Here is a 22,713-nt window from a genome sequence, read left to right as displayed (position 1 = left end):
TTGCTACTTCACAAATCCACCAGTGAATGCATGCAACAGACAGGTTTTTGATGACTAAAAACGTGTCATTATTAATAATTAGCCCTATAATGACTTATTTTATTAAAAAAAAGCAGTTTAAACTGAGGGGGAAAAAACATCACTAGTAGAGCAAATGGATTTCAGATTCACGATTCAAGAATCATTTTTTGTATTATAGATTTCAAATAGATCTTTTAGCCATGGCAATCAAGTAATTTTTGTGGAAGGCATTTCATTATGGAACAATTCTTTTGAAATTTTTGGCATCCTACATCCATTTACAAATAAAAACAAATTAAATACATACTTCTTGAAATAACGCAGACATTTCACAAGCTAAGCAAGTTTGTCGATCACAATTAAATTGGCATGTGTAGATGTTGTGTTTATCAGATAGGAAATAATTTCTTAACAGAGGGTTGTGTGTTAGTACTTGAACTATACAATTCATATAGCATGTCTGGCCTAAATTGACAAGTCCTCTTAAGCCTGCAAGAAAAAAAAATAATTCTAAATATTATAAAACTAAATCACATTAGCATCACTCATAAAATAACATTTGTATCAGTGTAATTCTATTTTTCAATAAGGTACAAAAGTATTTCAAAACAGTAAGAACCTACTTTTCAACCAAGGAAAGGTAGAGTTTGCTTTTTAATTGATTTTTTACATTAAGTATATAGTTATCAAAATTTTATATCATTAACTAAAATCAAATAACAAAATTCCATTTAACTTTTATTCAATAGAATTCAATTTTTTTATTTAATGTTTACAATTTACTCTTTCTCTTTTTTAAATTAAAAATAATATATAAATATATATATATAAATATATTATAACTATATATCTATATAAACAGTAGTCTCTTGATTAACTGGGATGGTCGGGTAATGCTTTGTTCCATCTAGTCGAATAACCCATATAATACAATTTATGTAAATTTTGATGAAAAAAATTATAGAAAAAGTAAAACTATAATACAATAAAAAAAATTAGTTACGGAAAAAATAAAAGATGTGGGAACGATGAATCTAGGTTCTACTATATATATATACAGTAAAACCTCTGTTAAGCGGACATTCTAGGGACCGAAAAAATTGTCCGTTTAGGAGAGTTGTCCGCTTACAGGAAGGGTACCCTAATAATGAAGTTTAACACAGTTAATTGTTTTTAGAATATTTTCAAAGAAGTAGAAATAATTAAATAATTTACAATATCTATCTGCAAGGATATTTATTTAAACATTAAGAAAGATAAAATAGAATATATAAAGAAGTTTGATAGAAATACATAATTCTAGATGTAGCTACAGATAAATGAATATAATTTTCCTATCAACAGATCACTCAAGTCAGACATATGATACCGAATGGGAGCTTTCAGTCCTTAGTCGGTTTCAATTATTAGGTTTAAATCCCCTTACACCAACCTATCATTTGATAGGGAACATGATTAATACCTTCTTGAAAGTTAAACTCCCATGATTCACAGTTTAGTAATGAGGACCTATGGAGTTGATTATTCACAATTGATCAGCTATCAAGTGTCTGAATAAGTGTGTCATTTATATGAACACATCAAAGACTATATTTCTGTTCTCTTTTTTACTCCAGCTGTGTCAAATACAGCCTTCAAATAGATAAGAATATTAAAGAAATTTTCAATGGGGATGAAGCATTGAGAGCATTTAAGATGTCATTTCAACTCCAAGGGTCTCATAACCTGTGTGGTCCAGATGAAAAGATCAAAATATGCCGCTGCCCGAATTATTTCAGGAGAGTAGTATTCTTTTCTCTACTTTCTTTACAAGGATAAGGCAAGGTGACAGGAGAAAGATTGATTCTTTAGTAGTAAAATAACTATAATTTAACTATATTTTTAGTTATGGATAAGGCAAAAAATAAACCTGTTTTAAAAAAGGCAAAAAGTTTTATTTTTCCCCTTGCAATTTAAAGCAGAAATAGTTTTTTTTTTTTTTTAAATTTAGAAAAAGTAGTGTCCGGTTTGAAGAGGTAGAAAATAATGTTTCAGGGCCAAAATGACTGTCCGCGTCCGGTTAAGGGAGTGTCTGCTTTGAGGAGAATGTACATAATGGTTTATTCATAGAAGATTACCAGGGAATTAAAAATATGTCCGTATTGAGAGGCGTCCGTTTTGCAGGAGTGTCCATAACAGGAGGCTTCACTGCGTGTGTGTATATATATATATATATATATGCATTTGAACATTTATGATGTTTCTTAAATAATAATAATAAAAATAAAATCAATCCACAAAATTGAACAATAAGAAAAAACATGTACTTTTCTCTGTCATAACAAACCCCTAAATTATAATTTCTCAATTCTCTATTAGTATACGAACAATAGCTACAATGAAAAACGTTAACAGAAAAGCAGTGCTATCATGCGAACTACAAAATTTTCAGTCAAACCAAAGTGGGAATTCAGAAGAATCCATCAAAGTTATGTTCTGTAGAAGCAACACAACTTATGAGAAAGAATTTTAAAAAAAAAACTACAGAAAAATAACTTTACCTAGAAACTTGCTGCGAACAATTCTCCCACTTTCACATGCATTAATCAAAGTTGTATCACTTTCTCCAGGTTGCCACAAACCTACAAGGATAGAAGTCTGTTAATTTATTTACAAAATTGTAAATGATATTGGCAACATTGAGTAACACAGTGTTTGATGAAACTATAATAGTAATTAGAAATCAGTGAACTACTGATTTGAAATAGGCCACATTGAATGATGCACTGTGTTTGATGAAACTCTATTGGTAATGTAAATTAGTGAGCTACTGATTTACAATTACCATTTTAACTGATTTGTAATTATCATTTCAGTTGATTTTCTATGGCTGTTTCAGTTTATATGCAATTAGCATACTACGAATCAATCTAGAATTGAGTTTTTATTTTATTATAATGTATGTTACTATACTAGAGTACTTAGTTTTAATAATTAATAAAGAATAAATATGTTTTATAACTAATAATAATGTTTTAATAATTAATAATAGCATAATGAATGAACGTAGAGTAATTACTTAAAATAACAATATAATTTACAAAAATAAATTGTGAAGTAGATAATAAATGTCAAACTTTATTTTTCAAAATTTAATGTAGGGGACACAATAAATTTCTCAACAAGGCTAATATCATTCGCAAGCAAAAATTTGAAGCACTCTAGTTACATAACATGTAGAATAATTAATATATTCATGTAGCATAATTAGTTTATAATATTATAATTAAAAGTAATAAGTAGTTAATATTAATGGTAGTTCTTTATTTACACCACACTGCACAATGAGCTATTGGCGACAATCTGAGAATTATACTTCAGGATGATCTGAAAATATGCCATCAAAATTTTGATCCTACACATAGAGAATGACTTCCCTACTTTGGTAGCCTGATGACATGCAAGCAAAGTCGAGTACTTTATGGTAGAACAGTTTAATGAGGATCGATACCTCACACCCTCAGTCTGCTCTAAAACTGGTCAAAATGGTACCTTATCCCCTCACTTTGGAGATCTACTGGGATCTGTCTTGTGATCAATCCACTGCAGGACTAATTTAGTTAATAAACAATACACCTTACTTTTAAAAATTTAATAGAAAGAAAACAATAAATATCATAATATGGTAAATATTTTTATAACATTCACGAATAAAATTTTGAAACCCTCTATTTGTATTTAAATATCAATCAAACTAAAACAGTTTTATGATAAGTTACTAAACAGAATTGTAGTTTTGGTAAATAATAATGTCATATAATGTGAAAGATTAGCATAAAATAAATAAATGGTTATTAAAAATTTATAACAGAGTATTATAATTGCACCAAAATAAACTACACAATTTATTTATAGGAAATTTTGAACATATTTTTGTAGAATACATTAGAAAAAAATAAGGAATTTTAAAACAGTATTTAAAGGCCATTTTAAGCATTTAAATGATTACTAGAAGTAAATTTTCATAAATTATAATTATAAAATTTCTTCTTTTACAAAGAAATCTCCCAACAACATTCCTTTGTTGGACTGTATTTACCTATGCGATTAGTGTTAAGAGGTGGCAGTTATTCTTAGTTATCAATGACTTGATTGTTCAAAAATAAAAAAAAATACTAATCAGTACATTTAATTCATTGATACTGATCTAATAATGTTCACATTTTGTTTTTACAAGTTATTAAATTGCATTTTTCATTTTAATCTTTCCACTTGGTTTTTTTCTTACTAACGTCTTCATTAATTTCGATTTTATATTTGAGTGTAAAGAATTTCGGTTCGAGATTATCACTCCTATTTAAATCAGTAACATTTTCTTTATGGCATCTGTACCAGTATCAAGAACTAAAAAAAACTAAAATCCAACAGCAAAGATTTGTTCTTTGTGCTTGCAAGAGCAGAAATGCCAATTGCCTTGGATTTGACAAATATTTTAAAAAATGGACTGAAAACTAAAATTTGTTGATTTTTGACTAATTTTGCCAACTTTTTAAAAGGGTCAGCTCAACATAACTGTAAAAAAGTGGTATATCACATAAGGCTTTAAATTATTTAGTAGTAGCGGTGAGTAAATCGAATAATATCGATTTACTATAAATCGAATTTACTGAACAAGAATTACACATTAAAAGACTACCACTCAAAATTATTTTGCTGCTGTCTGAAGCAAGTTGGCATCTATGCACAAGTAATTTCTTCGTATTTCATGAAATGAAAGCCGAGCAATGACACATAATTTACCACCTATTGTGAACGCTAGAGCAAGATTCATGTAGATCATCATGAAAGATGCAGATTCTCTGTAGTAGACGGAATTGTGCTGTCCAATTGTATCTATGATTCATTTTTGCAAGAATGCTTAAAAATTGTTATTTTACAATGACTGGAATGTGCTCAGTAGCGATCAATTTAAATTATTGCAAATTAGTGACAAAAAATGTGAAAACAGTTAACTAAGGGAACCTTAAAACAAAATTGATGTTAGCAATGGGAGATCGTTATTCAGAGAGTGCTGTTTGGAGGTTGACCCTAATGTAAAGCCTATGGAAGATGTTTGGTTCTTTAAACATATGGCTTTTCCTCAGAGATTAATGATAGCCGTTAAAGGAGATTTAAATGTATCTTCCTAATTATAATGCATAAGCAAAAACATTTATTTACAGTGAATTAAGTCATTTAACTATAAATAAATGTTTGTATTAATTGATTTTTTAATTATGTCATTCAGGGAGGGTTTTTGGGAAGTTCACTCTAATATTAAGCCTATGAAAGATGTTAGGTTCTATAAACACATGGCTATTTCTAACATATTGTTACTGCTTAACAGTGGTCAGAGTAGGAGATTTAGCAATAACTTCATAATTATAATACATAAACAAAATATTTATTTATAATGAATTATGTCATTTAATTTTTAAAAACGAAGGGAAGATTTATTCTTGTTACCCTAGAATAAAGCCTAACTAATAGCCATTTTAAAATAAATCAAGCTCTTGAATAGTCAAAAAAACTAATAACAGTTCAAAGATATGAAATTTATCAATATTACTTTATTTTAGAAAGATAAAAAGTTTAAAAGCCAGTGAAAAACAATAAATAATGTAACAAAACAAATTACCAGAATATCTCTTAGACAAATTAAGTTCTATGTCATACATGTAATCTTTGCAACTGAAGCAGTAGACATTGCCAAATGTGACATCAATAGCTGAAAAGAAGAAAATTTAATGTGAACAATTTAAGTGAGAAACAATTTAAAAAAGAAAACAACTTTAAAAGTATATTAACAAGTCAATGTGAAAAATATTTTTTTTGAAAAAAGTTCTATCATGCAGAATTGTTTTAAAATAAAAATAATTACACTAATACATAACATAAAACATCATATAAAACTGAAAACTCAAATTCAACCTTCCGATATGACTATGTTAAAAAAAAAAAAAAAATCATAAGCCTTGGCAAACTGTTTTTTCAGGTAACAATAAACTGTAGGAAAAAAATAAAAATATTGTTTTAAATCAAATAGATATTTTACAATTTTACCAACAGTTAACAAAATTTTCAAATATTTTAAGAATTTATAAATAAAGCTATGTGATTTCAGAAAAACAACACACATAACTTTTATCATCAGTTTAATTAATGATATAAAAATAATTTAGTTTTTCATACTTGAAAATCAATTAAAAATCTCAGGGGTGATTGTGAGTCCAACTCAAAAATCCTGAAAATTTATTGAGTAAAATCATTAATGAAGCATTTCAAACAATTAATGTCTTTATAATTTAAAATTATTGATCTTTTCAAAACCTGAAATTCTAAGTAAATTATATGTAGTATAATTTAAATCAATAATTATGTATAAGTTTACTTTTATCTCTAATCACATTTATTTCTCTACCAGAAAAAATATTTATTAATGAAAGAGATGTTAAATGAAATATACAAGAATTTTTACACATAAATGTGATTGTTGATTTCTTGAAACTTCTGGATCTTGGATTTCCGGAAACTTTCGGACCGCAATTAGTGAAAAATCCAAAAATCTGGATTTTTTTCCAGAGCACAACTATTTCCGAAATCAATAAAACTTATATGGTACATTAGTGCGAGTGAAGTTTTTTTTTTATATAAATTATCAATTAATTACACAATAACAACAACAAATAAATATTAAATTAAAATATCTCCCTTAAATTTCAATACATTTAAACCAGATTTCTAATTTCTAATAAATGTTAGATAATAATTGAAAATAAAATTTAGATTAAGTGGAATGTCATATGAATATATTATTTCAACAGTGGGCTAACTCAATTTGAGACACAAAGCCATTAAGTTTTCTTATTTTATCTTATTTGTGGTGCCATCTGGCAACAGAAATAAGTTCAAAGTGTTCTTGTTTTAAGAAATGATAAGAATGACAAGTCTAGGCGAAAATGAAGCTAAATTTTATATATTTTTTAATAAATGGAATGATGTAGCTCTCTAATCACTAAGATTTCCTGGCACTTTTTGGTTAGCCAAATGCAAGGAAATTCAACTATTTTTTTAAATTTCTTTAACTTTTTTTTTGACATGTTATTCAATATTTTTGTGAATGTCTATTTTTAATAGTCTTTAAAAATATAAATAAAATTTTAAAAGAAGCAAACAAGTTTTAAACAAAATTGGAGGTCAAAATTTTTCGACAACTTTTTGCTTGTGCCCAGCTAATCAAAAAGCACCGGTTTTCTTATAATACAATTAAATCGAATTTGTATTAAATATAGATGTTACACCTCTAAAATGTAGAAATCGCTTATTCAAGAGATTATCTATCTAAAATGCTGATTAACAAAGGTGATTTGTTGTTTCATTTGCCAAATTAATTAGATAATCTACTCATTAACTACTAAGCACTTACTAAAGAAAATAAAGCTTTGTTTTATGTACACTTAAATTAACATCATGTTACTTATTTATTTTTCACTATCTAAAAAATCTAATTACTACCAAACAATCAATGAAATAGTTGATAGACTCAATCACTTTATAAAAAAAAAAAGATAATACCTAGAATCACATAGTTTAAAATATTATTTCAATTAAAGAAATTAACATAATGACATTTATTTTTAATATTTAAAAAATCAACTTAAAATAACCATCAAATTAGTTAACAGACTAAGAGAGACAAACTTTTTAACTTTAATGAGACATTTGTTAGACATTAATGAGCAATTTACCTAGGTAAAATGTAGAAAACTCTTGCTTCCGCACTTTAACGGATCACCCAAATTAATCTGCAGACTAGTTAAGTAATAAGCTTTCTAGCTTTAATGGGGACATAAGCACAGTGAAATTAAAAATCAATGAGATTAGAAGTCTTGTATTATGTACAATTTAATAGTAAAGATGAATTTGCAAAATTCATCCAACATTGTCTACTAGGTTAAACAAAGTTTCTCATTAATTTATGAGTTTTCACATGTTATATAAGATTATATTTACTAAGCATTCCCCAAAAACTAATATTTTAGGATCAATAATGAAAACTTACCAATTGAATGTTTATTAAGATCAGCATGTGCTTGGATATGTTCTCTGTCAAAACAACCAACAAACGAGCATTCTAGACAAGCATGAAGTCGATGAGATCTAGTTTTACAGATATGGCAGAAACATTCCCTTATCTAAAAGAAAAATTAAGCGATAAAATAAGGCAAAAAATAAGAACCTAATGCATATGAAAAAAATCTTGCAATAATTTTAGGTTTAGATAACATTAAAAGCAGTTAAAAAGAACAAATTTAAATACTAATAAGAAACTTTTTTTAAAAACGACAAATAAATTTTATGAATGGTGTTTTCAATATGAATGAAACAAAAACAAATCTTGAGCTCTTTATCCAACGACTTCTGATTAGAAAGTGAGGTGAAAACCAATATTTTCAAACAGATTTTGTTTTTAATAAAAGAAAAATCTACTAGAATTTCCAAGCTCAATTCTACTGCATTTCATAACATATTAATGATATTGAGTGAGTTTGAAGTGAAAATTTGTTTCAGTTATGCATATCGTTAAAAAAAGGCTACATGGTTGCCATGTTTAGAAAGAACTCGCTATTTGGCCGCCCTGATTAGGCTTATTTTGACTTGTTTATAACTATTTGTTCTTGTTGCAAGCAATACACCGTGAAAAAGTTAGTGTTAGTATTTAATTAGAGTAGTGAGACAAAATTCATTTTGCGAATTATTTAGATTTAAATCTCAAAGTTAGTACATTGTTGACAAGGTAATAAATGTTTGATTACGATTTTTAATCCACCACTAATTAAAAGTTTTATTATCTCTCAAACCACATGTTTACTATTTTTTCATCATTTTATTTTATCATTATGTAGCGAGTACTGTTTTCACTTTTTACAGTCTTTTTATTAATTACTCTGTTCACTGTTAACATGAAGTCAAATAACTTAAATACATAGGATACAGTAACTGGGAAATTTGCACGATAAAGAGCCTGCAGCACTCCCTAGTATAGAAAACACCATCTATAAAGAAATCGTACATTGAAAAAAAAGAGGAGAAATAGCACAGCTTAATAAAAATTTTGGTTGTTGTATAAATTATATTGATTGTCAATTCATTTCACAAAATTTGCAAAAAAAAAAAACAAAAAAAGAAGTTCTTGGTGAAAAGATCTTTCAATTTTACCTAACACAGAAATACCGGATTCTTGGGTAAAAAAGCAAGTTGCTCTGATCCCAAACGTAGCATCACAGTAAAGGATTAAATAACTAATGAACAATCCTGTATAGTCCAGATGCATTTCTGTAGACTATAAAAAACAAATATAAATCAAATCAAATGAAAAATCACTTAAAAGACTTGTTCCCAGAGCAACAGGATTAACTTATGATCTATCATTAACGGTATATGAAGTCAGCATGATGGCAATAACCATTTTGTATCAATCAATTAGCAAATAGTGATTTGATAATCAGATCAAAAATTAAATATAAAATATGACTGATTTAAGTTCCATCTCCACTTACTAAATAAAATCAGCATATTCAGAACAATTCAGCTTGAAATAGTTATTTTAAAATAAATAATTAATTTACAAATGATAACCACGCTCTCAAAGTGCAAAGGTTGACCTTGGTGTAACAAAATAAACTTATTTGCCTTCTACTACATAAAATATATAAAATCAGCATCATTTTATAAAAATAGATTTAGACGAAACTTGATAATTAGGTTTTTAAAGTGGAACAGTTTGACTATGAACTATCATAGGACTAAATTTGATCTTTGTATCATTAAGAATCTTTCAAATTATAACTAGGATCAGAACAATTTTAAATTAATTAAGGAATAGAAATTTGATAAGCAAGTTACAGTCTTCCAGTGTACTCACTTTTAATACAGCATAATGAATCAATGTGCAAATTACAAATTAATTACATATTTTGTGACAATATTAAGAGCGTCAGTATTACTTTCTGAAAATTTAACATCATATCTATCCTTTACCTTATAGGGTATGTCAATTTAGAACAAGAAATAAAACAGTTTTCAAGTTATTTACATTGCAACCTACAATGTATACAGGCATGAGATTCATTCAGCATACAAGTAACGTTTATTAAATTTTCCTAAGTTTTTCAAATTTTTTTTTTAATGCCCTAAATTTAAAACCAATAGTGTATTTAAAAGCATAAAAATTATTTGGAAAAAAATTACAGACAGTATAAGAAGACAAGCTTCTAAAGTAATACAGTAACTTATTAAATTAAACAAAGATAATGCAGTAGAAAAAAGTTTGGAAAAGCAACACCTTATTTAAATTTTTTAGAATACTCGATACAATGAGCAGTTTTAGTTTCATTAAAATTATAGAGAATTCTTCCGCACTAAGAGAAAATTGGAATGTGATAATAGTCGTTAATTTGGTATTACAAAAACAAAATGCAATCATTTTTCTGAGGAGTTACAAATTTATAATGAAGTAAATAAGAAACTTAGTCTTTATAGGGCAAATATCTTGATAGGAAGTGAAACTGAAAAAGAATTTTAGTTCAAAACATCTAAAATTTATGTAAAGATAGCCTTAAATAATTATTAAAATGTCGTTAAGATTTGCATAAATTAAATAAAGTATCTGTTAACAAGTTTCAACATCATAGGAAGGTTAATTAGGTCAGAAAATGAAAAAATTAAACTAATAAGTACAAAAAAATAATCAAAAATAAGATAATTAACTTGAAATGCCAAACATAATCATTAAAGGAATCACTTATTTTTAGGATTAAATTTTAATTTACTGGTAATAGATAAACTGTCTGTAGTAGTTCAATTGTTTATGACAAACCCGATTATATTTGAAGACATCAATTAAATAGTTTAAGAACTATTTTCTCATGAATAAAAAACTAAATGTTTCAAAATAATTCACAAGAAATTTTAAAAATCTCTTGCACTTCATAACAACGCAATTACTAAAAAAAACTGAAAAATGAAGTAAATTAATCCTTTATTTACGTTTTACACCTAAAAAATAAAACTTTATTAATCTATATGTCATTGTAAGATACTAAAATGTCTTTTTTACTGTTTTTCATACAGACATGAGGAAATTAATATCTATCAAAGGCTGTTCAGTGGTGAACATTTAATGTTGTTCACAGTCTAAAAAAATTCAGATGTAAGCTAATATAAAATAAATTTTTATTAAGTCATTTTTTCAACATTAGTCGATTCAAAAGGTAAATATAATATACCTTTTGAGTACGCGCACTTTGTTTTATACAAGTAATATAGTTTGCATGAATTTTAGAATAAACATCTATTCCTTTTAACTTTTTATAATCTGCTATATGGGTACAACACAATTTACTCATAGTTTATGCCAAGTCATTAAGCCACAATGAATATTTTGTAGCTTATTTATTTTCTTTTATTTTTCACGATGTTTACCAATCTACCTTGGTAACCATCTGCCCGGTGAAAGCTTCGCTTTTGTGTTGTGTTCATTTGACGTATGAAAAGTTGGAGTCAAAGTTCATAAATAAGATATGAGGAAAAAGTACTGGAGTCAAGAGTATTTCCTTTTATTTTGGATCATTATTGACAAATAGCTCTCAGAAATCGTACAATCAACCAATCAATTAGTTGTAGTTTCGGAATTCAATTACATTATGAATTAAAATATGGATCGTACACTTTTTATTGATAATCTGACGTTAGGAATAGTGAAATATTTTGGTAATATTTGTATTATTTAAAAAAGAATTACAAAAAACTTCAATAGTTTTTAAATATTTTTTGATTTAATATGAGTTTTTTCTTATCCTGCTTTATATCTTGAAGATTTTCACTTTTACACAAACGTACTTCATGAAATATTAAAAATTTGTTGTTCTTTATTTAATAAAAAAACAGAAGAAAACTGTCATATCATCTATTATAAGGGACAATTTTTCAAAAGAGATCTTTACAGTGGAGTATAAAACTGATTTAACGTCCTTTTGTTTACTACGGAGCAGTTTTAAAGAAGGGACAGGTCCCCCACAAACTGTGATTCTAGTTACGTTTTTTTTTTTTAAATTTTTACTCTTACTAATCTTGTTAAAAAAAATATGCGTGAAAGAGAATAAGATAAAATATTAAAAGAAAAATTGGCTCAACAATTTGCATTTATTTTATCAGTATCATTGATCATGATGTGCTACTATAAAACTACACCGAAGAGAAACTTTTCCTTAATTACTATAATACTTTTTAGCTCTTACAAAATTATATTTTCATTTAATATAGTCTTATAATTCTAAAGAAAAAGAAGTTTTTTGTTAATTTCGTGTTTGCTTTTAATAAATTTTAGTGGATTTATAATTATTATGTGATGCTAAGGAATTAAATTTTTAAGAATTAGTTTTAATTTCTCAAAACTTTTATGTCCACATCTTATTTGGGGAAAATGACCTATATTTAATGATTTTTTATGTACCCCTCCCCCCTTTATTATTTTTAAATAATTGTAAAATATTAAGGAAGTTTGTAAGTTGCCCTTTTTTATTGGAAATCATAATTTGATTTCTAAGTAGCAATATTAGATTTGAAATTTTCATTTCCGTTATAAATTTGGAAAGTTACTAGATTATAATATTGATATTTGTAAGTTACTTTTTTTACGGAAAAATATAATTTGGTTTCTCAGTAGTACTATCAGATATGAAATTTTACTTTCCAATATTCATTTGAAAAGTTACAAAACGTTAGTTTTTCCCAAAGTACTTTGTGAAAATACTAAAATACCATACACTATTATGGCTATTTTCCTTTGGAGTATTTTTTATTATTAATGTTGATAAAGTACTTTAAAAATCATTTTAACTATTTATTTCCTAATTAGTACTTTAATTTTTCAAAACTAAATAAGGCATAAAATAGTTTTAAAATAAATTTTTAAATTATGTTAAATAGTGACGAAAACCTTGGACAAATATGTATTTTAAAAATTGGGGAAGGTCGAAGTTCTATTAATAATAATTTAATTAATAACTCATCAAATTGTGAATGTTCAATTATACAGCAATCATCTTTAAATTAATGTTGTGTCAAATTCTTACTTGCAAAAAAACTCCAATTTAATAATTTTATTTGCAAATAGAGAGTTAAAAATGAATGTCTTATAAATTTATTTTAGAAAGTTTCCGTATAATTTTGAAAATGTACTGAGTAAATAACCGAGAGTTTAAATTATATATTTATGCATTAAATTATTCATTTTTTGAGAAATTATTTTTTAAAAAAAACAAAAAAAAAAAAGATATTTTTCTATTTTTTCGAAATGTCATAAAAAAAAATTTTTCAAATATATTTCAAAAATAATTTCATGGTTTAATAAAGGGTAAGCTTAAAGATTTAATTTTCTATTCACTAATATTTAATTCACCTTCAGCAAGTTAAGAAAAAAAAATGCCAAGCAAAATTTTGATATTACTAAAAAAATGTAAGGATATTTTACTTTCATGAAAATTGTGTTTTGAAATAATTTGTTTGTAAGAAGACTTTGAGTTTCTGAGTAATATTAATTTTTGTACGGAATCAGTCTCTTAAACCAATTGGACAAAATGAAATAAGTTTAAACAATGTAGGAAGGGTGCATTGTATAGAAAAGTTCTGAAAATAAAGAACTTCAATAAAAACAAATAGTTAAGAACTAAGTTTATTTATTTATTTTTTTAATGTTAACCCGAAAATTTATAGCAAACTATTTCCTGCAAAGCATCTCTAAAGGCCTTGAATCAATTTTACAGATGAAGACTCAACCTCTCAAAAAATGATGTTACCATAAGCTTTTTTCTTTGTTAATATATTTTAGCTTTATTATAAATGAATATTAGGTTAGTTTTAAAATTTTGTAATTAAATAATTTTTTTTTAAGACTTCAAATTTTTTTTAAAAAAAGGTTCCTAAAAACAGTCCTGTTGTACTAAATATTATTAGTAGTTTAGATTGAATTATTCGTAAAATTTTTGTGCAAGGTATAATTTTTTTGCTGAGTCTCCCAAATATAATGTAACATTATTTTAATTAGGTATGAAAAACCCATTTACAAATATTGTTAGTGTTGTAAATTGTTAGCTTTTACTTGATAGTAAGAAACATAAAATCATGTTTTTGTTATGATAAAATTATGTATTTCACTTTGTTTTAAATAAAAATTGCTGAGAATAGGTTAATTATGCCATATATATTACCTAAAGAAATATGAAATTAAGAAAATTGTTGGTTTAATTATAGTCTGGGAAAGAATTACTATATCAAGAATTAGTATTACTATTTATACTTCAAAAACATTTTCTGTTAATTGCTTTCTTCTTTCTTTTTTTCACAGTTTACTATAAATAGGAACTGGAAACTTTCCTTTAAGTCAAAAATTCTCAATTATTTAGAAAAGTGTTTTCGATAATTATAGATTTTATTATTATCCTATCAATTTTGGAGAGTTAAAATAATTTTCCCATAAATTTGAAGGTTTTTTATTTATTTTAAAGAAGGGCATGAATTAGGAGTCCCCATCATCCCGAACAATGCTTTGTAATAGATTATAATTGCATATAAAAAGCACCTTCCCCTTCATTGTTGGCCTGGAAGGTCATAAAGGTATTGCTATTCTGATCCGAACGGAAAGCAAACCTCAATTCTTCACAACGGTGACTTAGTGCAAAATTCCATTTAATATTTTCTGAAATATTTGTAATTTTTATTATGTTCTAATCTTCTTAGTTGTTCTGAAGGTTGTAATGTTATAAAATAATATAATTTCAGAGAAATTACCATGCGTAAAATCAACAGTTATATCAGAAAAAGCTCATGTTCAAGAAGCAGCTCTTACAGCATGGGAACAGGTACTAGTAAAAAGTTTCTTTTGCCATAAACGATTTATAACGTAGTAAGTTCATTAAAAAAATTGTTGTAATTTGCTTTTTTAATTTTGGCTGTTTAAATGGATTATTTCTAATTATAGAATTATATATTATTACATAAAATACTTATACATTCATTTTCATATTTTAAATACTTTTTTGCAGAAGAATGGCTGTACATTACCGCAAGATTTAAAAAACTTTTACCTAGCTACCGATGGTTTACAAATAAAATGGTTTTGGAAGCAAAGAGGTAACAAGTTTTAAAGCATGTCTTTGGCATTTTATTTTAATCTAAAAGATACAATAAAAATCTTAGTTTTTTATATCCTTTATTTAATGCTTTTAACTTACAAAATAATTCACTTAGTATACCAATCTTTCACTTTCAAAGCATACAAGAATCCTTTATTAATAACAATAATCAAAATTTGTACTTTACTTTTTTTTAATCTTAGTTAATGGAACAAAAATCTATTAAGTTGACACTGTAACTAAAAATTTATGAATATCTTTCTTTTTTAAAATAGTGTTATGTACCGTACAACAATACAATATTAAAATTTACAATTAGTAACCATTATTTTACTGTGTATGAAGAGTAAGTTTATCAATTATATAACTTTTATATAATTATGTTTATTAATTACAGGAGAAACTTTACCTTGTGGTGTTATAGAAATAGCGAGACTAAGTCACTTAAAAAGTATAGGACCAAAAAGGCAAAGTGCCAATTCAGAACTTCCAAGCCTTTTGGACATTGAAAGTGATTCTGACGGCGAGTAACATTTAATTCTAAATTAGTCATTTATCAAAATACAATTCATAGGCAAATAACATGACAATAAAAGACTAATATTATTTTTACAGCTTTTCTATTCAATGCCCATGGCAATTTGGATAGAGATTTCTTATGGGGGTCAAAGTTTACAATGATCATGCCCTGAGAGGCTTCCTTTTATTTAAATGAATATAAGTGCCACGATACTAAGAAGCCATGTCATCTATCTTTTTTCTTGAGTTTTTTCCTATTCTTCACATTCTCTTCTTTTGCATCAAACTTCTATCACCATTTGATTTTACCTTGATTGCATATTATCATAAATTAGTTACCTTGAATTTAGCATAACATGGCTACATGCTGCTCTTGTGTAATTAAATTCTACAATCTACCCAATATCCTTTAACCCAGTTTTGGAATTAAATTCTCACATTCTTGTGATACAGAGTGTTTTATCATGGTACTAACATAATTTTGTAAGCAATTACCTTTGACCCTAAGCCAATGCCTTTGTTTAGTGGGTCATGGATAACTTGAACTTTTTGCCACTCAACTTTATGATCAGTCCAAAATGATTTCTTATTTAAATTTGATATTAAATAAATAGTAATTATCTTTTTGGCATTTAGGATTTTTAATCAAAATTATTGCAGATTTAATTTTGGGCATGATTTAAAAAAAAAACTTAATTGTTCAATTTTATTTTATTTTATAACCGTCGTTAAACAGCCGACCCAATTTTGAGTTTATGGCTATCAATGTTCAATACCATAGCTTTGTAATTTTGAACCCAATTCAGAAGACAAGGGAACTCCAGGATCAAGTATTGAGAGAAATTTTGCCTTCATAGCGGATTTTTTGATGAAACTAACCTGCATTTGTGTTACTTGAAGAGGAAAACCTCCCACGATTAGTCTGATGGTAAGGGAACTCAAACCCATGATCCATCTACCACTGAGGATATTTTACGCCAGCACTGTGGTCGGGTGCAGAATTCGTATTGACAAGCCATCGCTGGGATTCAAACGCAGTTCACCTTATCAAGAGGGGGGTGCGCTATCCCCTGAGCCACCATAGCTCTTATTGTTCAATTGTTCTTTTTTTGGGTAGAAAAGATATTCATTTGTTCTATTTATTTACTGACATAAAATAAAGTATTCCCACAAAAGCCAGGGGTCTTGGAGGTTAAAGTTCCACAATTTTGAGACTAAGGACATGATTGCAGTAATGTGATCAGTATTATTCAAAGGCTACCTTACTTCCCAGACAATTGATACCCATCAATCTGAAGCTGGGTGGGCTTTGAAACCCAGTCATTTAGAATGAAAGCTCAGTGTCTTTAAGCCATTGTGGCTCTTATATACTTATATATTATGTTGTAATATGGTTTTAGTTAAGCCTGTCCAGCTGATTAAAGTCGATATTTTGTATTTATTAATTTGTCCTTCAATAGAATTATTATTTGCACAGTCTGGTAATTTTTTTTATATTGCCTCAATAAAGTTATGAAATAACCCAATATGAATATTTACCTTCTACTTGAAAGACTTCAATTTCTTTCTTTTTGGGGTTAATTTTTATTAAAAAAAAGTATCCTTTTATGTTAAAATTGTTTATTGGTGATAACAATACTTTAAATATCATTATATACTGAGTTTAAATATTTTATTAAGTTATGAAATTATTTTTTACAACAGTACATAAAACTGATTCAAGAAATAGAATTTTATCAAATAGTTGCATTATTCAACAGAGGGTGTAGCATTTTTAAAAAGTACTTAAGGGTGCTTATTTCCGATTTTTAAAAGCCCTTAAAGGTGCTTTTTTCATTGGGTGTTTTTAAAAAGTGCTTAAGTTTCCCTTTTCCATAATGAGATTTTTCCTTTACCATGTTGATTTTCGCTACGAGTTATGCAAAAAGACGCAGTTCACATTGTTCTATTCAACGTTTTAACAATTAATTCAACCCCAACCTATTTCGGCGTATTCTCAGTCAAAATTTCATGATTTTCGACAATTGTCAAAAACAATGCCAAAAGGTTTTTTTGTAACATGACAGTTAAAACAAGATAAAACGGTTAATTGTCAAAAACTTTCCAACCCTGCCTAATTATGATATTTTTAAGTGCTTAAAAACATTTTTTGAGAACTTGAAAAGTGCTTATTTTTTGTTGAATAATTTGGCTACACACCCTGGTCAAGTATACTTTAATGGTATTTTTGCTTAAATTTAATTACATCTGTATAAAATGTTTTTCCATATTTATTTCTCCCATGCTTGATAATTTAAATTAATACAAACTGATATTCTGTTGTTGCTATTTACAGATGTTTATGATGGACATTCAAAACCAAAATTCAGAGATGGATGTAAAATATTTGTAATTGATCATTGTCAAGGTATTGGGAAAGTCTGTTTAATTTATCCTAAGCGAAGAGGTGAGCTACATTAGATTGACTGCTCGTTATTTATTATAATGCATTATTTATTTTTAGATGATTTTCAATTAAACAATATTTTGGTTCTGTTTAAGCTATCTTACAAATTATATTTGCAAATATACATACATGCATTTTACAAAATATTTATAATGAAGTTAAATTAATTAAATATTCACAATTATTATTTAGTTAAAAATATAATAGTAGTGAATTAAAACATTACTTTTAGTTGCTTAATTCATAAAATAATATGTAATGATCAAAAGTATGGTAGAAGATAATGCTTATATTTAATGTTACTTTCTAACAAAACATGTAACAATGTTAAAAAATGGCAAATTAATTTTTTTAATAATTTCTTGGAAGAATGAAGGTAAACAAATATATTTGTAATCTATTAAATATTAGAAATAAAATATTAAATGATATTTTAAATTGAATTTGTATATTATATAAAAATAAATAGCATGTTCTTGTATTGTGCCACTAGTATGAAATTCTTTACTAATGGATTTCTAAATAAATAATTTATCTGTAAGTTATTTATTTAGATTTGAAACAAGTAAAAGTTAAAATTATTGCAAAACTAAAATTTCTACTTTAGATATAAAGCACCTAAGAATAAAAATTCGCCAGAAATATCGCCAAACTTTTTATAATTGCATCAAGATTTAATGGTATTTATTAATTTAGATCCAATAAATTCATTATTGTTAGTTTGAAATAGTTTCTTCCATTGTTCTGACAAAATTTCAAGAGTAGATTTTCTGTAAATGTAACTACCACAAACAAATTAATCCTTAGTGATAGTTTATTAATAATTAATTCTTCTATTATGAATTATTGTTTAACTTATAAAATTTGAGTGTTATTATTCTTCAAATGTATTAAAAATATTTGTTTAATTAGCAAGTTTTGTAAGTCATACATATAAATAATTAAGATATTAAATCACCTAATTTATGTGCTTCAAACATTAAGTTCAAGTTTTTTTCTGTACTATTTATTTTGTCATTACATTAACAAACACGTTTATATAAGTGTATATATAGAAATTTTTTCTTATTATTACTTAATAATATGCATACGTTCATGATTGAATCAAATTTGTTTCACGTTTTAATTGTTTATGCATTATAGAAAATAATATCTATTACTTTTTAGATTCTTCTGGTGATGGAAATTTACAACAGCCATCTATCTGGTTTTTGGATAGAGCACTTGATTTTCATTATCTCACTTCAGATTTTGCATCCTACTATAGATTAGCTTTAGCCCATTTAGGAATACCTCAATGGCAATTACTTTTTACTCCGTATGGACCACCAGTGAAAACTAGAGTAAGTTTTTAATAAGCCCTTTGAGATTGTAATCTAATTAATCACTATGCTGGGTATTCTAAAAATGACTGATGATTTAACAAAAATAATGGAGATAAGAATATCAGGTTTGCAGTGTTTTGCTCAGGAAAGCCGAATTGGTAACAAGTTTCACAATTAGTTACAAAGTTTGTAAACAGATGTCGCTGCTTAAAAAAGTCTAGAAAAATAATGTTTTAAAAATTACCACCATTTGCAGTAGTAATAAGGTGCAATCTAATGACAAAATTGGTAGAAATATTTCAGTTGGAATAGTACGGGGCTGATTGTGATCCGTATTTCCGAAATTTTCAATAACCGTGATCCGGAAGTTTCCGGAGATCGAAGGTTCAGACGTTTCAAAAAATCATTGATCACAAAAGTTTCTGGAAATCAAATTTTCAAAGGTGGAACTTAAAAACACAGTTTATTTAATTTGTTTGTAAGGGAGAGCCAGATAAGCTAATATTCTAGATTAATATTCATTTTTTATCAGTAAATAGTTATTATAATCATGAACTCAAGAAAGAAAGACATATTTGTAAATTTCAATTACTTCTCCAGGTCATCATAGGTATGTGTAAATGGTATAGGTATGTGTAAAGTCTTAAATATATTTTAAGTAAACTAATTGAGAATTTTAAGTAAATATTGAGAAAAAGGAAAAAACCTTGTTTAAATTTTTTTCTGATTTAAACTTCTCTTTTTTTTTTTTTACTCAAGAAATTTTCCGGAATTTTAACTTGGGCTCACAATCACCCCTGCTAGTATGATATACAGAAAGAAACATTCTTTAGTTTTTCAAAAAAGCCATCTAGTAGACAAACATTCTAACTAATTTTGAAATTTGCTGAGAATAGGTTATTTAATTTTCGAGCAAAAACTAAGCGAGCTGAACATTTCGATTTTTTCCATTATTCTTTGTTTTTTTCAAATCTTTTGTCATTTTTTGGAAACACAGTACTGCTCGGCATTTAATAACTTAATTAAAAAATAATATTTACAGAATGGTAACTACTTCAGAGAATTTGAACCTGAAATTAATACAATATGAAAAAAATGAAACCACATTTATTAGCATTATATACTCAAAGATATTTTAACAATAAAGCATTTTGTAATTTAATTAAAATAGATAAATAGCTATACTATAATTTTAAAAAATCAATTTTATATTATAAATTGCTCAAAAAAATTTAAAATAAAAATAAATTACTAACATAATTCAAATAATTGTTACATAAAATGTGTATATTCATTGAAATCTTAAAAAAAAAAATTTTTTTTTAAATTAATGTGTATTTAATCCATTAATAATATAAAAGCTTGAAATTTCTTTAGACAAATTAATGGAAGTAATGTTTGCTTTTTTTATCATATCTAATTCAGCTGACAACTTTATATGATATTTTCTAAGATAATAATTTGAAAACAGAATAAAATTAGTAAATTTTTAGAAAAAAATGTTTCATTTCATAAATAATTTCTTACTTTTAGAATTTAATGAAACGTATCAAGTTAGTTTTTCTACAATGTAATTTATTAATTGACTTTAAAACTATTCAGAATCACTCATTTCTACCTAAACAAAGTTATTTGATTAATAAATCTTATGAAGTGCTAATTTTCATTAAATATAGTTTTACAATTTCATTTCCCAAAATTATTGTACATTTATTTATTTGCTTGCAGCTGCTATTGAATATGTTTGCTCCAGAACGACTTGTGCAAAAAATCCCAAATCCTTAATTTGTTTTGTGTTGTCATATTTCAAGATCTTTATTATATGACTGAAAAATTCAAAATGTATGTAAGGACAATGATGTATATAAATCTAAGAATACCATTTTGTGTAGATAGTATTCAAAAAGAAAAACATTGCTTAGTTTTAAAAAAAAGCAAAGTATGTAATAGTTATGATAAAAGAATAATTTTTTATTTCCTTGTTAACTAGACAGTCTGTGTGAATTTAATATTATATCCTTAATATATTCATATTAAAATTGATGTTAAAAATTGCTTTTGATGAATTCATATTAAAATTGATGACATGATTGATATCTTCTTTGTTAAACAAAAACTAATATTTTTCATTCATTCTTTTCTTATTTATTTGCATCATTTTGTTTACAATAAAAATTGTTTGCAATAATTTTTTATAAATTTGTGAAATTATAATTTAATACATTAAAGATATTATTTCAAAAAATTTGCTGGTATTTTAATTGGTAAATTATATTTGACTGTTGTTGATCTATTTTTTACACATATTTGTGTTATTGCTGATTAATTTGCAAAATTTTAAATTGATAAAATTTTTAAAATACAACTACAAAAAAAAATTGTTAAATGAAAGAATTTTTTAAATGCTCCATTTGAATTTATTGTTATAATAAATCATTAAATAAAAATATTAATCCTTTTTATTATATTTATCATACAGATTATCAATTTGCAATACAATCGTTTTTAGAAAAAATATTTACCGGTGTCATCAGTATTAACTATAAATTTAAATCATTTATGTTTGAAAGCTGGGTATTCTTTTAAGGACTTATAAAAATAGACAAAATATCCAATTTAGGAAGCAATGGAAAATTATTTTTGCAATGTAAAGGGTTTCATAATCTTTAGTAAATTCATAATTTTAAGTTGATGCAGTATAGCATAAAAGCAGTAAATTTATGTTCTTAAAAATAACAAAACATTTCAAAATATAGTTTTTAAAATTTAGAAACATTATTTTGTAAAGAATTAGAGGAAGTTTTTCAAGAATCACTTTAAATATAAATCTGGAAAAAATGTAAAAATCTGTTAAAATTTTTTGTTTGGCAGAAAGCTGGGGGCGGGAGGAGTGATGATCATTGCTTGTTTCCTTAAGAGTGAAAAAAAAAATTATTATCGATATCACAAGCATAACTATAAATTTAAATCATTTATGTTTGAAAGCTGGGTATTCTTTTAAAGACTCAGAAAAATGGGTGAAATATCCAATTTAAGGTGCAATGGAAATTTTTTTTGCTAAGTAAAAGATTTCATAATCTTTATTCAATTCATAATTTTAAATTGCAGGCAGTTTTATTTTGATGTAGTATAGCATAAAAGCAATAAATTTGTGTTTTGAAAAATAAAACATTTTAAAATTTAAATACAT

General features: G+C 26.0%; 2 protein-coding genes across 4 annotated transcripts in view; one reads left to right on the top strand and one right to left on the bottom strand.

The window, feature by feature from the left end:
• The window catches only part of LOC107439828 (ubiquitin carboxyl-terminal hydrolase 22-A), a 38,983-nt gene extending 27,380 nt beyond the window's left edge, over nucleotides 1-11,603 (bottom strand). Inside the window, exons 1-5 of one of the 2 annotated variants that reach the window (XM_087152226.1) lie at nucleotides 11,328-11,603; nucleotides 8,102-8,234; nucleotides 5,678-5,767; nucleotides 2,562-2,642; nucleotides 329-510 (exon numbers count right to left, since the gene is read on the bottom strand). In XM_087152226.1, coding sequence (XP_087008352.1) covers nucleotides 329-510; nucleotides 2,562-2,642; nucleotides 5,678-5,767; nucleotides 8,102-8,234; nucleotides 11,328-11,447 — 606 coding nt within the window. In that variant the 5' untranslated portion in view covers nucleotides 11,448-11,603. Of the gene's footprint in view, nucleotides 1-328; nucleotides 511-2,561; nucleotides 2,643-5,677; nucleotides 5,768-8,101; nucleotides 8,235-11,088 lie in introns of both variants that reach the window. The other variant, XM_087152227.1, reaches the window with a different exon arrangement.
• A 50-nt stretch (nucleotides 11,604-11,653) lies between these two features.
• On the top strand, nucleotides 11,654-21,983 carry LOC107439829 (tubulin polyglutamylase complex subunit 2). Of its 2 annotated transcripts, XM_016052547.4 has the most exons (7): nucleotides 11,654-11,811; nucleotides 14,881-14,960; nucleotides 15,144-15,231; nucleotides 15,631-15,756; nucleotides 18,088-18,198; nucleotides 19,366-19,541; nucleotides 21,252-21,983. In XM_016052547.4, exons 1-7 carry the CDS (start codon nucleotides 11,757-11,759, stop codon nucleotides 21,306-21,308), a joined length of 693 nt encoding a protein of 230 aa, XP_015908033.1. In that variant the 5' UTR covers nucleotides 11,654-11,756; the 3' UTR covers nucleotides 21,309-21,983. The 2 variants fall into 2 exon arrangements, with proteins under 2 accessions (XP_015908033.1, XP_042902735.1); XM_043046801.3 differs by lacking the exon at nucleotides 15,631-15,756 and having other exon boundaries at nucleotides 21,252-21,711.
• The last annotated feature ends 730 nt before the right edge of the window (nucleotides 21,984-22,713 follow it).

Source organism: Parasteatoda tepidariorum, chromosome 9, assembly GCF_982258835.1.
Source record: "Parasteatoda tepidariorum strain Cologne lab strain chromosome 9, Ptep-v5.0, whole genome shotgun sequence".
NCBI classification, from domain to species: domain Eukaryota; kingdom Metazoa; phylum Arthropoda; class Arachnida; order Araneae; family Theridiidae; genus Parasteatoda; species Parasteatoda tepidariorum.
Note: the sequence above shows the minus strand (reverse complement) of the source record. Positions and strands in the feature narration are given on the sequence as shown.

Coding starts and splice junctions, on each gene's coding strand:
- LOC107439829 (XM_016052547.4), top strand. CDS start 11,757: ATGGATCGTACACTTTTTATTGATAATCTGACGTTAGGAATAGTGAAA. Junction 14,961..15,143: donor CTCTTACAGCATGGGAACAG/GTACTAGTAAAA, acceptor ACTTTTTTGCAG/AAGAATGGCTGTACATTACC. Junction 15,232..15,630: donor ATGGTTTTGGAAGCAAAGAG/GTAACAAGTTTT, acceptor TATTAATTACAG/GAGAAACTTTACCTTGTGGT.